The sequence below is a fragment of the Bos mutus genome, chromosome 19 (genome assembly GCF_027580195.1).
Source record: "Bos mutus isolate GX-2022 chromosome 19, NWIPB_WYAK_1.1, whole genome shotgun sequence".
Taxonomy (NCBI): domain Eukaryota; kingdom Metazoa; phylum Chordata; class Mammalia; order Artiodactyla; family Bovidae; genus Bos; species Bos mutus.
This window is the reverse complement of record NC_091635.1, coordinates 23609800-23624121: the sequence shown is the minus strand read 5'-3', so window position 1 is coordinate 23624121 and position 14322 is coordinate 23609800. Positions and strand designations below refer to the sequence as shown.

At 41.4% G+C, this 14322-nt stretch overlaps 1 protein-coding gene across 2 annotated transcripts in view; it reads left to right on the top strand.

Moving 5' to 3' along the window:
- The first annotated feature begins 5411 nt into the window (after positions 1-5411).
- The window catches only part of KAT7 (lysine acetyltransferase 7), a 34776-nt gene continuing 25865 nt past the window's right edge, over positions 5412-14322 (top strand). For both annotated transcript variants that reach the window (XM_005890336.2, XM_005890335.2), the window contains exons 1-4: positions 5412-5590; positions 8311-8458; positions 12679-12855; positions 13971-14210. In XM_005890336.2, the coding sequence (XP_005890398.1) occupies positions 5576-5590; positions 8311-8458; positions 12679-12855; positions 13971-14210 (580 nt within the window). In that variant the 5' untranslated portion in view covers positions 5412-5575. The remainder of the gene's footprint in view (positions 5591-8310; positions 8459-12678; positions 12856-13970; positions 14211-14322) is intronic.

The window sequence follows — 14322 nt, the reverse complement described above, 5'->3', positions numbered from 1 at the left end:
CTCAGCTCCTACCCAATGCATGGCACTTATCAGATGCTCGATAAATATTAGTTGAATGAATAAATGAAAATAACTTCAGTCTAAAACGTCTCAACCCATGATCACTAAATACATTCTACCCTGGGAATAAAAAAGAATTTGGTTTTGCTGGAATAAAAAACAAAACAAAACATGAAGGCCCATCCATAATGGCAATTCCCTGGTTTTCTTGATAAATGAATTTGGGCATAGAGAAACAGCGAGAGACAGTCTGTTAAAGCAAACCCAATTACCACCCAGGAACATATGTTGCCCTGAGGCCTCTGCTGCTATAACAACATTGTGTAACTATAACTACAGCCCTGGAGGGCTTTGCCCCTGTCAAATAAGGGAAAAGATGTCTTCATTGTATGAGGGCTTTGTGCTTAGATTGGCTTCCCTAGGGAGCTTGGATCAGAGAAGAGAGGTAGATAAGTGAAAGAAAGGGGGAAATGAAGGGCAGGAGTGGGAAAACTGCTACTCAATCAGGATCAGAGTGATCTTTTTTTTTAATTTGAGCAATTTTCAAAATGTACTTATTTGACTGTTGAGTTTTGGTGGTTATTTATAACCCCAGCTGCAGAGGCGGGGAACAGTGCCTGAGCTTGCTGGGATCTGTCCAATACCTTCCCCCAGGGTAGGGCTGGAGGTGGGTGTGGACAAGGTGATCCAAGAACCAAATTAACAAGTGGCCAAGAAGGTAAGAGAAGTCCCTGGCCTTATCTAGCAAAAGTAAGAAAAGAAGGAACCACAAATGATCTCACTGACTCTATTTTTTTTTTCAATTAAAAAAAACATATATTTTCACTGATTCTATTTTTAAGGCAGCTGTAAATGAAAAGATTTTAATATGAATTATGGTCACATCAGCAAATTCTGAGATTTTCACAGAGGGATAGGGACTAGGTCAATACTTTTACTCAGAAGTTATGAGACTGGCCTGGCTACACTAGCGTTGTCTTTAAAAAGTCAAGGCCTGCTTCCTCACCTTACGGGACAGTTATTATGCACACAGAAGAAACTGCTGTCCTTAACCACTACTGGTCAGAAAGAGGCTTAGAGGAGAGAGGACGACTGGTTCTGTGCAAGTCTTTCCTAACCGAGCAACACCTGGCAGTGGCTACCCCATTTACCGAGCCCTTTTAGATGCCAGCAAGAAAGAAGCTGGAGACGATGAGGCCAGCCAGGCAAGGCTCCCAGCCTTGAGGAACTCCTAGGCCTTTGAAACAAACAATGGACAACTATACTTTGTATTTGAAATATGGTATATATCATTTTACTGGCAAGGGGAACATCTGAAAGGAGATTGAGGGATATTTTAGGAAGTTTCAAATGTAACAGAGGAGAGGAGATACAGATATGAGGAAGAAAATTCACAAGAACATACACAAAAGATTATCCCTGCTACCCCTGCCCTGTTTGGTTCCTCCTCGACTCTGGGTAAGGTTATTATTATGGCAGCGTTCTGATTGGTCTCCTTGCCACTCTGATCAGTCCCCCTCACAGCTTCCAGAAACAGATCTCTAAAGTGCAAGCCTAATTGTGGGACTCCTCTGCTTAAAATCCTTTAGAGACTCCCCCTCACCTTTGGCCCAGGCTCCAGGACATTTAAATAGTTTCCCAAACCATTCCTGCCTCTTCTTTATGTCAGCCACTCCATATCTAGACATGCCTTCAGCCACCCACACACAGGGCTGCTCCACACCTCTGCTTTTGCACATGCTGTTCCCTTTGTAAGAAAGTCCTTCTTCTCCTTGTCTGCAGGCAAACTTATTTGTCCTATAAAGTTCACCTCCTCTATGCATACTTTCCTAAAGCTTCCAGATAAAATACATTTCCTCCTCTGTACCACTTTTGAACTTTGCTCCTTTTTCTATTTTTCCATTACTGCTCTATTGTGTTTTGGAACAACAAGCTTACTGACCTAGGGAAACACGATGTTTTGTCTATCTTGCTTTGACTCAATACCTAATATATAATGCCTGGGTAATCATTCTGTATCTTTTGAGTTAAGTGAAGCTCAATAGAAAAAAGCAAACAACCCACTGAGACCATATAAAGTTATAGTCACAAACATTAAGATGTTACAGCCATTACTAGGGTGACTGGAATAACAACAGCCATTTACTTAGCACTTACTCTATCAGGAATTGTGCTAAGCTCTTTATAACAATCATTTCCTTTAACCTTTATACCAACTCTTAAAGTGGCTATTTGTATCTCCAGTTCATAGATGAGAAAACTGAGACACAGGTAAATTTTATAAATTGTCCACGAGCAATGCAGAGAGAAAGTGAAATTCAAATTTGAAATTCAAATCTAAATCTGACATCAAAGCCCTGTATTGGACACTAGAAGAGCTGATGAATAAAATAAGTAGGAGTTATGTTCTTATTGCTTGTTAGGCACAGAGTGAGGGAAACAGCACATCTACCAAGTTGTATAAGAAAAAGTACCTATAAGGCAATAAGTGCAGAGTAACATATATCACTATGCCCTAATACCTTAGAAAGAAAAAGTCAGGAAAGACCTTCGGAAGAAAGTAAATATTAAACAAGGCTGAGAGATGCATCAAGGCAGGAAGAAAAGCCTGTATGAAAGTGTAAAGGCAAGAACAGTGGAGCTACCTATGTGAAGTCTGGCAGATGAGGACAGGACAACTGGTAAAAGGTAACTGAGCTGATGAAATCAACATCAGTTCCTGCTTTGGGTGATAACTGTGTCATGATGAAAATAACAAAGTAAAGATTATGTGTAGTTCAAAAAAAAAAAAGGAAGAGAGAAAAAGCTTTCAGGATTTCCCCCTCTCCATTCTAAACATACCTAGGTATTTGACTTTCATCTTTAGTACACACTTTTCTTACGATCACATTTCTATCCCATTGGTGTTAGTTTTTCCATCTTTTTGCTAGAGGGTACACTTTCCAAGGGCAAGAACCATGTCTAAATGAAACCGTAAACTCTTAGTGCTGGCTGCAGTGTTTGAAAATTCAGTTTAAGTGATTAATTAATGTTGAACATCTGTAATGTTGGTGTTTGTATGATGAATAGTTAAGTCAGGATAAGGTTTTACTCTAAAATACTAATTTCCAGGGAGGCATACTTCACCATCTTTGAGTGCTATACATTCAGACTGTGAAACAGTAAACATATTATGATTGACCAGCAAGAATTTACTGTAGGCTTCACAGGTGGCGCTAGTGGTAAATAATCCGTCTGCCAATGCTGGACACGTCTGCCAATGCAAAAGATGTGGGTTCCATCCCTGAGTCGGGAAGATCCCCTGGAAAAGGAAATGGCAACTCCCTCCAGTATTCTTGCCTGACAAATGCCATGGACAGAAGAGCCTGGCGGGCTACAGTCCATGGGAACGCAGAGTTGCACACGACTGAGTGACTAAGCACAGCATAGAATGGACTGAGTACTATTAAGGATGGTATTAAAGAAGTGAGACATGCTCTTAACATAAGAGCTCCTGACCAACAGTTGGGGAGCCAGAACACTCAAAAATAACCTTAGGAACATACCAGTAAGTGCAGAATAAAAGTAATAGTGTGAAATTAAATGCTTAAGTCCTGAGGGGATACAAAAGAAGAATAAGCAGGAGCCCTTTCCAAATAAGATCTTATGTGCACCTCAAACTAAGTAAGGTATCCAAAAGTATCTATAGTAAAGACTAAAGGCTAAAATAATAAAAACAAAATACCAAAAGCTGTCTGCCTTAACACTAGCCCAGAATATCTCCCTGGTGGCTCAGCTGGTAAAGAATCCGCCTGTAAGGTGGGAGACCTGAGTTCAATCCCTGGGTTGGGAAGATCCCCAGGAGGAGGGTCTGGCAACCCACTCCAGTATTCCTGCCTGGAGAATCCCATGGACAGAGGAGCCTGGCGGGCTGCAGTGCATGGGGTCGCAAAGAGTCAGACACGACTGAGGAATTAAGCACGCAGAGTATCTCCAAGGAGAGTGCTAGCTAAGGGTCTGGAACTTCAATCCTTCAGAATCCTCTGTTTAGCACATCAATCAAATGTTTGCCTTATGCTGCTTCGTTCTTAATCTCAGCTCCAGGGGCGGGGGAGGGAGGGGGGGAGATATCCATTTTAGCTAGCCTTAGGTGACACTGGGGTCCAGGATCCTAAATTAATGACTGAGCCTGCCTGGATCCCACCCATGCGCTCCAGGTCAAGCCTTGGTCCTCTCAAGGCTCTTCTTTCAGCAAGCTAAATCCTCAACGGGCTTCTCTTGTGGCTCTGCCGGTAAAGAATCCGCCCGCAATGCGGGAGACCTGGGTTCGATCCCTGGGTTGGAACATCCCCTGGGGAAGGAAAAGGGTACCCGTTCCAGTATTCTGGCCTGGAGAATTCCATGGACTACAGTCTATGGGGTCGCAGAGTCGGACAAGACTGAGCGACTTTCACTCACTCACTCAAACCCTCAACGTCTGCTATCCACGTCCCTGCCTTTAAACTCTTCTAGCTTACATCTTCCACAACTTCTTCTTTCGAGGCCCCCTCACTATTATTTAAAAATCAGTGCCTGAGATCCAGCTTTACTAAAAATACTCCTTCCTGTTTCTCCGTCCCCCAACTCTTGGCTGAAGCAGCTGAATTTCGAGAGGTCACTTGGGCTCATGAAGTTCAATGCTTCTGCGGCTCTGGCGCACACACATGCACACACATTCTCATCCTGCGGGCCACCCAAGGCGCTCATACCCATACAGGATGGGGTAAGGAGACGGGCGCTCACCACAGAGCTAAACTGGCTCTTCTTTGGAGCTACAGCTTCTGGAGAATGGTTCGGTCTCCTTTTGCGATTGAACGAATTAATCTACTTGATGTTTGCTAAAGGGCAAGGACAATGTCTCCTCTACCAGACAAGAAACTTCCTGGTGATGGACACTACCCTTTCGTTCCTTTCCCAAGCTCCCATTCCTCACCATTTTGACACAGGATAGCTGTTAAACTTGTTTCTTCTGCAAAATATCCCTTCCCAACTTTGAGTTTATGCCCATAAACGGAAACGTCCTTTAGCCAATTCGGCGACGAGGGGGTTAAATCTCAACAACCTGATGGATTCTGGGGCTTTCCTTCCTCGACTTCAGAAATTAAAACGACCAGGAAGGGAAATTTTGCCCAAGGTAAAGATGAGAACCGTTAACTTCAATTGTCAGGCTTCTGCCCCAAACAGGAATGGCTACCCACGCCTACAAAGGGTGTCATTCCCCTAACTAAACATGGCTGGCCCCACTTTCCACCACCGGAGCCACTTCCTGCCCAAGTCCAAAATGGCGCTCAGTAGCCTCACCAGGGGAACGAACCTCCCAGAATCCTCTCTGACCCGTAAAGTTAAGTGACGCAAACCCCAGCCGGAAGTGGAGGAAAAAGCGCCTCAGCCCGCGGCGCCTGCGCAGAAGGCTCTAGACGCTGAGAAGCAGGAGGCACTTGGGATCGTCCGCAGGATTGGGACTGCTACAGAGGCCGCCACGGAGCCCGCCGGAGCCACCGTTCCTGCTGCTGCCGCCGCTGCCCGAATCATAACCGTCGGGCCGCAGCAGCCGGCAATGCCTCGAAGGAAGGTGAGAGGAACAGGACGGGAGGGATGGCGGGTTTCTAAAGACAGTCGTTTGAGAAACATGACGCAGTTGGCCACGCCTTACAATGATTGGGTTCCAACTTGCCGCTCCCCCGAATCTAGCTTAGCAACCCTCTTCTGTCCATACCCAACAGAAAAATGTGGGCCCGACCCTGGCCTCGGCCTATGGTTGCAACTATTCCCGCCCTCTGCTTGCCTGGCTCGGAGGCGTTCTTCTCGTTAATTGGTCGCTGAAACGTCTAGAAACATGTTGATTGGCTGGTGACACCGCCCATTTGGGCTCAACGGTCACCTCCCCGCGTGTGGGGGCGGTGTCTGGGCCCGGCTCTATCGCTGTCCGAAAGGCCGTAGAGAACGATCTCTCCTCTCTTGATTGGGTAGGCCTGCCAGTCTGTCCTGTGGGGGCGCGGTGTATCGGGACCGCGGTTGGGTGACTCGAATCCCCTCCCTTCCGTCTGATGATGCTCACAGAGGCGGAGTTTTGGAGCATCCTTCCTTTCCCCGCGGGGGACACAACAAAGCCGAGAACTGGGTGGTGGAGAACCAGCGCCCACTCCCCAGGGATCTCACTCTCACCTGTTGCTCCTAAGCTGTGATTTTTCCTTGTGTGCTTAGTTAGCCAGCGCCTACAAAATGCAGTTCGTTAAATCAGAAACTTTCTAGAATTAGATGGGGTTTATGAGATCACCTAGGGACACCCCCACCCCTTCTTTTCTCAGCTAAACAAACAGGCTTAATGGAGTACCCCAAGCCGCTCAATTAGGCAATGCAGAGCCGGGACTCCAGAACAAATCTAATTCAATTCAACAAATGTTTATTGACTGCTTTTTACCTGCTGGCTGCTGGGGATTCAAAAATTAATTAGACATGATCCTTGGCTTAAGGAAATCTGAGTCTGATGGGGAAAACAGACTCGTAAATAACTTGAAAAGATCTAGTAAATTCTCTACTTGGCAATAATAGACAAAGCTTAATGGCAGGAAAGTGAGAGAGCAATTAAGTCTGCTATGGAGTAAGATGGGAAGTAGATTAGTGAAAGCCGGGAGAGAAGAACTCGATTCCATGATCAAGTCAGGAAGGTGATGGTCAGAGATGGTCAGGGATTCAATATCTGAGTAACTGGACCGGATGACTTTTAAGACGCCCCTTTTATTCTGTCAATTTTCTGTGACTGTCTCTGGAGCCTCCACTCAGTATCTGGGCAGATTAGCCTTGGAATATTTGGAAAGTTGATTGTATTTTTGTTCATTTCTGCAGAAATGTTTCTCTTCCCAGAGGCTTTCAAGTATTTATACTTTTTAATGTCTCCTACAGTGATGTACATTGATAGGTGGTATTTATGTTAAGGCTCACCAAATGCAACAGTAGTACTGGTGCCTTGGAATAGGCCCACAGTTCTCTTTCTGCAGTTCCCAAATACAGAGAACTTGTGAAAATGTGTGCTTTTTAGTAGCTTATTTGGTGGCATAAACTGTCCTGAGGCGATTTACAGTTTTTGTGTGTCTCATTTAGTGTGAATGTTTATACATTTTGCTGCAGAAAGGGTATTATTTGCAGATGCATGCAAATTTTTCCCTTTCCAAAAATCTAAAAGATTATGAATTCTAAACAACTGGTGCTTAGGATTTTGAATAAAGAACTTCTATCAATAATTTGAAGCTTCAGTGTTGTTTTTGGTTTTGTTTTTTATTTTTTTAGCAAATGTATTTCTCTTTCTGGTTTAGTCAAAGGTATAGTGTTAATAAAAGTTAACACTTTTATTAGCACAGTTGATAAAAGTTATCTCTGTGGCTAATCATGCCTAAGAAGGCTAACAATTGGTAAATTATTATTAATTGAAAAGGTGATTTTTAAAAACTTTCTATTTGCTACTGCTACTGCTGCTAAGTCACTTCAGTCGTGTCTGATTCTGTGCGACCCCATAGACGGCAGCCCAGCAGGCTCCCTCCTCCCTGGGATTCTCCAGGCAAGAACACTGGAGTGGGTTGCCATTTCCTTCTCCAGTGCATGAAAGTGAAAGTGAAGTCGCTCAGTCGTGTCCGACTCTTAGCGACCCCATGGACTGCAGCCCACCAGGCTCCTCCATCCATGGGATTTTCCAGGCAAGAGTACCGGAGTGGGTTGCCATTGCCTTCTCCAACCTTCTGTTTATGCTTACCTATAAGTCTTTATGTGCAAGTCACTCCCTTCCCCCCTTTCTTAAAGCACTTTTGGCATTCAAATGGAGAAACTTTAAAAGTAGATAACATAAGAAAGAAGAATGTTACTCTCTTTCTCCCTAAGTTCTTTTAGGACCATGACATTTTGAATTAGTGTGTGGTTTTTAAAAATGTAATAACTGTTCATGGAGACTTTGAACAAAAGCTACTCTAAAGTTCAGTGGGGTCTAGCACTAACATTTTTCTCATTACCCTTGACTTACTGTAAGTACATGTTTTATGTCAACCAGACTGTTTTGAGTAGAATACTTTATTAAAGTTTGTTGTACTGACCTAATGAACTTGTTTTAGAATTATAATAATACAGTAAGAATTCTTCTGTATTTAATAAAGGTGCATTATTTGTCGGTTGTTCCATTTAAGTAAATAAAAGGAACGTTTGAACTTGGTGTTATCAGCATCACAGTCTGTTTTATTTCCAGTGTTAATTCAAACCCACTGAGTAAATGTTTCTGTGCTAATGTCTGAATCTATGGTGTTACAGAGGAATGCAGGGAGTAGTTCAGATGGAACCGAAGATTCCGATTTTTCTACAGATCTTGAGCATACAGATAGTTCAGAAAGTGATGGCACATCCCGGCGATCTGCCCGAGTCACCCGCTCTTCAGCCCGGCTAAGCCAGAGTTCTCAAGGTAAAAGACAGCTTCCTTTTTCATGATCACACCTCACAGCTTATTGGACATCATATTATTGTGCTGGTTAATGTGGAAACTGGTCCCTTGTCTGAATGTTGATGACAGAATCTGGTAAAATACAGAATAAATGACTGCGAAGTATTACGTGTTTAAAATGGTTCCATTTGGGGAACTGTCTGATTTGTAGACCCAAAAGAACTGTGTCTGCTTTAATAGATGTGTGAAACATGAATGTCCTGAGTCATTTAATTTTTTATAGATTGCAGTTTCCCAATCAGTAAAATGAGAGTGTTATCTTTTCACTTCCTAAAAGTGGTTTAGGCCTAGGGACTTAAAGTGGTCTCTTGAAGAACTTGTTATTATAGGAGGCCTAGTACTTTGAAGCGAAGTGAAATGAAAGTTGCCCAGTCATGTCAGACTCTTTGTGACCCTATGGACTATAGAGTCCATGGAATTCTCTAGGCCAGAATACTGGAGTGAATAGTCTCTCCCTTCTCCAGGGGATCTTCCAGGTTGATCTTTGATCAACCCAGGGATCAAACCCAGGTCTCCTGCATTGTAGGCAGATTCTTTACAAGCTGGGCCACAAAGAAGTCCCAGTACTTCTAAAACCATGTTTAATTATACAATATAGTCAGGTACAGTTAATAAATAGAAACAGTTGACCAGCTGTCAATTGTAAATACCCAGAATTTTGCTTTGGTGGTAGAGAATGGGGAATCTCGGTTTTGGAAGGTTCTATAGTGCAATTGGCCATCTGGGCTTAGATTTGGAGGGTATCCCTGACCCTCCTGGCTCTGCTCTGGGATTCTCTGGGGAAGACAGAAAGTTGTAATTAATACAGAAAGCCGACGAGACGATCAATTAAGAGGGATAGTAAATTAAGAAGGAAAATATAAAATACTTTGAGCACTTAAATAGCACTGATTTGGTTATTGCTGTATGAGCATGTTGCAGAATAAGAGAAAAACATCTATTATTTTCCAAGCAAGAAGGTGGAAACCTTCTCTTTTAGCAACTGTTCTTTATTTTTGAATCTAATATTTGAGCTGAAGTATAGATGTTTCTTGATTTCTCAACTTTAAGTTTTTATCTTTTGGTACAATGGGAATATTGATAAATGGTGACTATAATTGAGGTACTATGCTATGTTCTGGAATACCATGATAGAAAAATCACACTTCTTGCCCTCAAGGAGCTTACAGTATAGTGCAGGATGTAAACTGATATGATAATGTATTGTGGAGTGGGCTCTGAGAGAGGTTGGCATAGAGTGCTGTGGAAGTCCAGAGGTGGAAATCTTAAAGGATCTAGTAGGAATTTACAAGTTGAAAATGGAAGAGTGGTATTATAGGCAGAGGGTATAATATATGCAACAGATTGTGCATAAGTGTTCTTAGAAAGTAATTGGCCATGCACTGCACAGCTGAAAGTTGTAAATATTCAAAATAACTAGGAATTATTAGGTTGGTGCAAAAGTAATTGCAGTTTTGCATTGTCGAATTTTGCCATTTGATACTGGAGTACATTCTTGAATAAAAGTAATTATCTTACATATCATCTCAGTGCTCATTTCTTGGTTTATGTTTTTGCTAATGAGTTATTACTTGCTGTTTATTTTTATATGTATTTTAAACTATGGAAATGATGTTAGACAAAAAGCAGATTTGAGCAATTTTCTTGTTCAAATTCAAAATGGGTCATAAAGCAGCAGAGACAGTTTGCAACATCAGCAACACATTTGGCCCAGGAACTGCTAATGAACGTTCAGTGCAGTAGTAGTTCAAGAAATTTTGCAAAGGCCTTCAAGATGAGGAACACAGTGGCCAGCCATTAGAAGGTGACAGAGACCAGTTGAGAGCAATCATAGAAGCTGATCCTCTTACAACTACATGAAGAAGTTAACCAAGAACTCAATGTGGCTTGTTCTACAATTGTTTGGCATTTGAAGCAAATTGGAAAGGTGAAAAAGCTCGATAAGTGAGTGCCTCATGAGCTGACCACAAATCAAAAAAAGGATCGTTTTGAAGTGCCATCTACTACTAGGTTGGTGCAAAAGTAATTGCGGTTTTGGACTGTGAATTTTAAATCATTATAACTAAGCTCAAACACATCTTTATTAATCAAAATAGGAACCATTAAAATCAACACATTATTGCAAACAAGAAATAAATTTATTTGTGTAGTGTAAAAATCCATGCTTTAGAATTCAATGAACTCTGGGAAAGCACTTTCTGCCTCCTGCTGATTGTGGAAGCATTTTCCCTGCAGAAAGTTGTTGAAATGCTTGAAGAAGTGGTAATTGGTTAGTGAGAGGTCAGATGAATATAGTGGATGAATCAAAACTTTGTAGCCCAGTTTGTTCAACTTTTGAAGCATTGGTTGTGTGACGTGTGATCAAGCATTGTAATAGAGAAGAATTCTCTTGATAGTATTGGTTGCAGGTGTTGCGATTTTCAGTGCATCTCATCGATTTGCTGAGCATACTTCTCAGATGTAATGGTTTCAGAAAGCTGTAGTGGATCAGACACCTGCAACAGGCCACCAAACAGTGAACGTGACCTTTTTTTGATGCAGGTTTGGCTTTGGGAAGTGCTTTGGAGCTTCTCTGTCCAGCCACTAACCTGGTTGGTCGCTGGTTGTTGTATAAAATCCACTTTTCGTCGTCAAGTCACAGGTGATAATCCAATCGATAAATGGTTCCTTGTTGCATAGAGAAGACAACACTTCAAAATGACAATTTTTAAAATTTTTGGTCAGCTCATAAGGCACCCACTTACCAAATTTTTTCACGTTTCCAATTTACTTCAAATGCCAAATGACTATAGAAAGTCAACGTTGACTTCTTGGGCAATTTCTTGTGTGTTCGTAAGAGGATCAGCTTTGAAGATTGCTCTCTATTGGTTGCTGTCACTTTCTGATGGCCAACCATTGCATTTCTCATCTTGAAGGCTCTTGTCTTCCTTTGCAAAACTTTGTGAACCACCACTGCACTGTATGTTCATTAGCATTTCCTGGGCCAAGTGCATTGTTGATGTGTGAGTTGTCTGCTGATTTATGACCGATTTTGAGCTCAAGTAAAAAAATTGCTTGAATATGCTTTTTGTCTAACATCATTTCTATAGTCTAAAAATAAACAGCAAGTAATAAGTCATTAGCAAAAAGATAAAGCAAGAAACGTGCATTAAAATGATGTATAACATAACCACATTTATTTAAGAATGTATTCCAATATCAAACAGCAAAGTTCAGCAATGCAAAACGACAGTTACTTTGGCACCAACCTAATACCTGAGCACTTAGTCTCTCTAGTAACACTTTATCACCAGTAAGTTACACAACTCCTGAGGACACCATTCACACTATGATTCATGTTACATGGCCCTTTCTAAAACAAAATGTAGACTACATTGTAAATGGAGCCCCTTGGAGATATGCAAACTGAAAACTGAGCTGTGTGCTAAGTTTTACAGGAGAGTTTGAGAATTTCAGTTTTCTTTGAAGAATCTGTAAGATTTACATATTAGGATCTTCTGTTGTTTAAAATAGACTTTAACTTCTGAATTGCTTTTTTTCCTGTAAGTGTCTTCAGATTGGAGATGTAAAAGAACTATTGGCTGCTTCAGAATAGATTTCTGCATCCAAAAATTTTTAAAGTTGTATCCCTGCCTTACCCTTTATGAATCTAGTATTATTTTGCTTTAGAGTGTCAGACAGGGTAATCAGGAAGAAAGAAAGGTCCTTTAAGAAAGGAAATATTTGTGTATTGTTATATCTTTAGTAGTAGAGTATCTCTTTTCTGGTGGGTTAAAGGAAGAAAGAACATGTAGCTAATATTTATAAAGCACTACATTTAGATATCTAAGGATCTTATTAAGTCCCTTATATGATTTATTTCACTTATTTCTCACAGCAAATGTGTGAGGAATGTGTTACTAGTATTTTCCCATTTTTTTAATAGATCAGGAAATAGGCTTGGAGAGATTAACTTGCCCAGTATGCCCATCTAGTTAGTATGATGAAGTGGAATTGAATTACATTCAGCCTTGATTCCAGTGCCTAAGCCATTAATTCTGTGCTGTACTGCACCTCTCTACCATCTCTATGTTGCTTGTATGTAGGAGAACCTACATGCTAATAAGTCACACTAATGGAATATAAAACAGATTTCTTTCTTTTTTCTTTAATTGTTTTATTATTTTTAAAATCGGGATCAGATTCCAGTCCTGTTCGAAATTTGCAGTCTTTTGGCACTGAGGAGCCTGCTTATTCTACCAGGAGAGTGACCCGTAGTCAGCAGCAGCCTACTCCAGTGACTCCGAAAAAATACCCGCTTCGGCAGACTCGTTCATCTGGCTCAGAAACTGAACAAGTGGTTGATTTCTCAGATAGAGGTGAGTGGGTATGGGTGATTTGGACTCATTACAGAGAGGATCTAATCAGTTTCCTCTTAGAAGAGGCTTGGAGCCACTGCAGATAGATGCCCAGTACAAAATTCAGCTAGGTGATTGCTGTTTGTCTGATTCCTTTCTTACCTCTTGCTGAGGACAGTTTGATACTCTGCTACTCTTGAGGTCCAGAGTAGCTGGAGTATTATTTGATCTGGCTTGCAATAGGCAAAAGAAACTGACGACCTCTTACTGACAGATAAAGAAGGCTTAAAGCAGATTTTCTTGCAGTCATGCTTATGGGTCCATTTATCTCTGAAGTTCTGAGGAGGAATGACTGTCAGTAATGGGGAATGAATGGTAGGCTATTGAGGTTGTGATTCACCAGGCCAAATTAGAGGCCTTAGAGCAAAGACTATGGACTACTGAACTTCTAACCTGCCAACATGGTCTGTTGGTTTGATGGCATCATATTTACTTTCTTAAAAAAAAGTGGCCAGTATTTGAAAAAACAAAGATTCTATGTAAAAACATGAGTTACTAGTTTCTTTTAAAAAATGGAAAGCTCTGGGAACGTTAGGTGGCCATTCACTACATAATTGACTGGAACTGAATAGTAGTTATCCCTTTGAGAGAGACAGTCGGCTCTTGATTTGGCCTTGCTCAGCACTAGTAGGCATTTGGTTTGCAACACCTGATTCAGAGTCAAGTCCTTTCACACTCACACCAGGTATGTTCAGTGTCATCCAGAAAGAATCATTTTCATTTATATTCCATTCTATGTATCTCCCAGCAAGAGAGTAGGATGATAGTGTTTTTTAAAAGTTTATTTCCATCCAGGTTTGATTATTCATGATTTGGGGCTTGGGAGAAGCACAAATTAGTGAAATGTATCATGTAAACCTCAAATGGAATTTTAGTCAGAATTTAAAGTTGCAGAAGAGGAATGCTGTTATTAGTTTTTCTTCATTTTGCATTTAGTTTTATGGCAGATAAATGGCAAAAGTTCCTGGTTAAATCACAGGAAGAGGATCTTGGGAAGCCTGTAAACTCTTCTGAATATAATAACCCTATAAGTAAAATAAACTCCATTCCTGAGTTTTACAATTGTTTTACTTTAGAAACTAAAAATACAGCTGATCATGATGAGTCTCCACCTCGAACGCCAACTGGAAATGCCCCTTCTTCTGAATCTGACATAGACATCTCCAGCCCCAACGTGTCTCACGATGAGAGCATTGCCAAGGACATGTCCCTGAAGGACTCGGGCAGTGATCTCTCTCATCGCCCCAAGCGCCGCCGCTTCCACGAAAGCTACAATTTCAATATGAAGTGTCCTACACCAGGCTGTAACTCCCTAGGTAAGTGTGCCTCCACCTCATGACACCGTGGATTGTGTGATTTTCTTTCTCTCTGGAATTAGGATCACCCATAAATGTTTAGTGTTCATTACGACTTAGTTTCTTAGGCTCT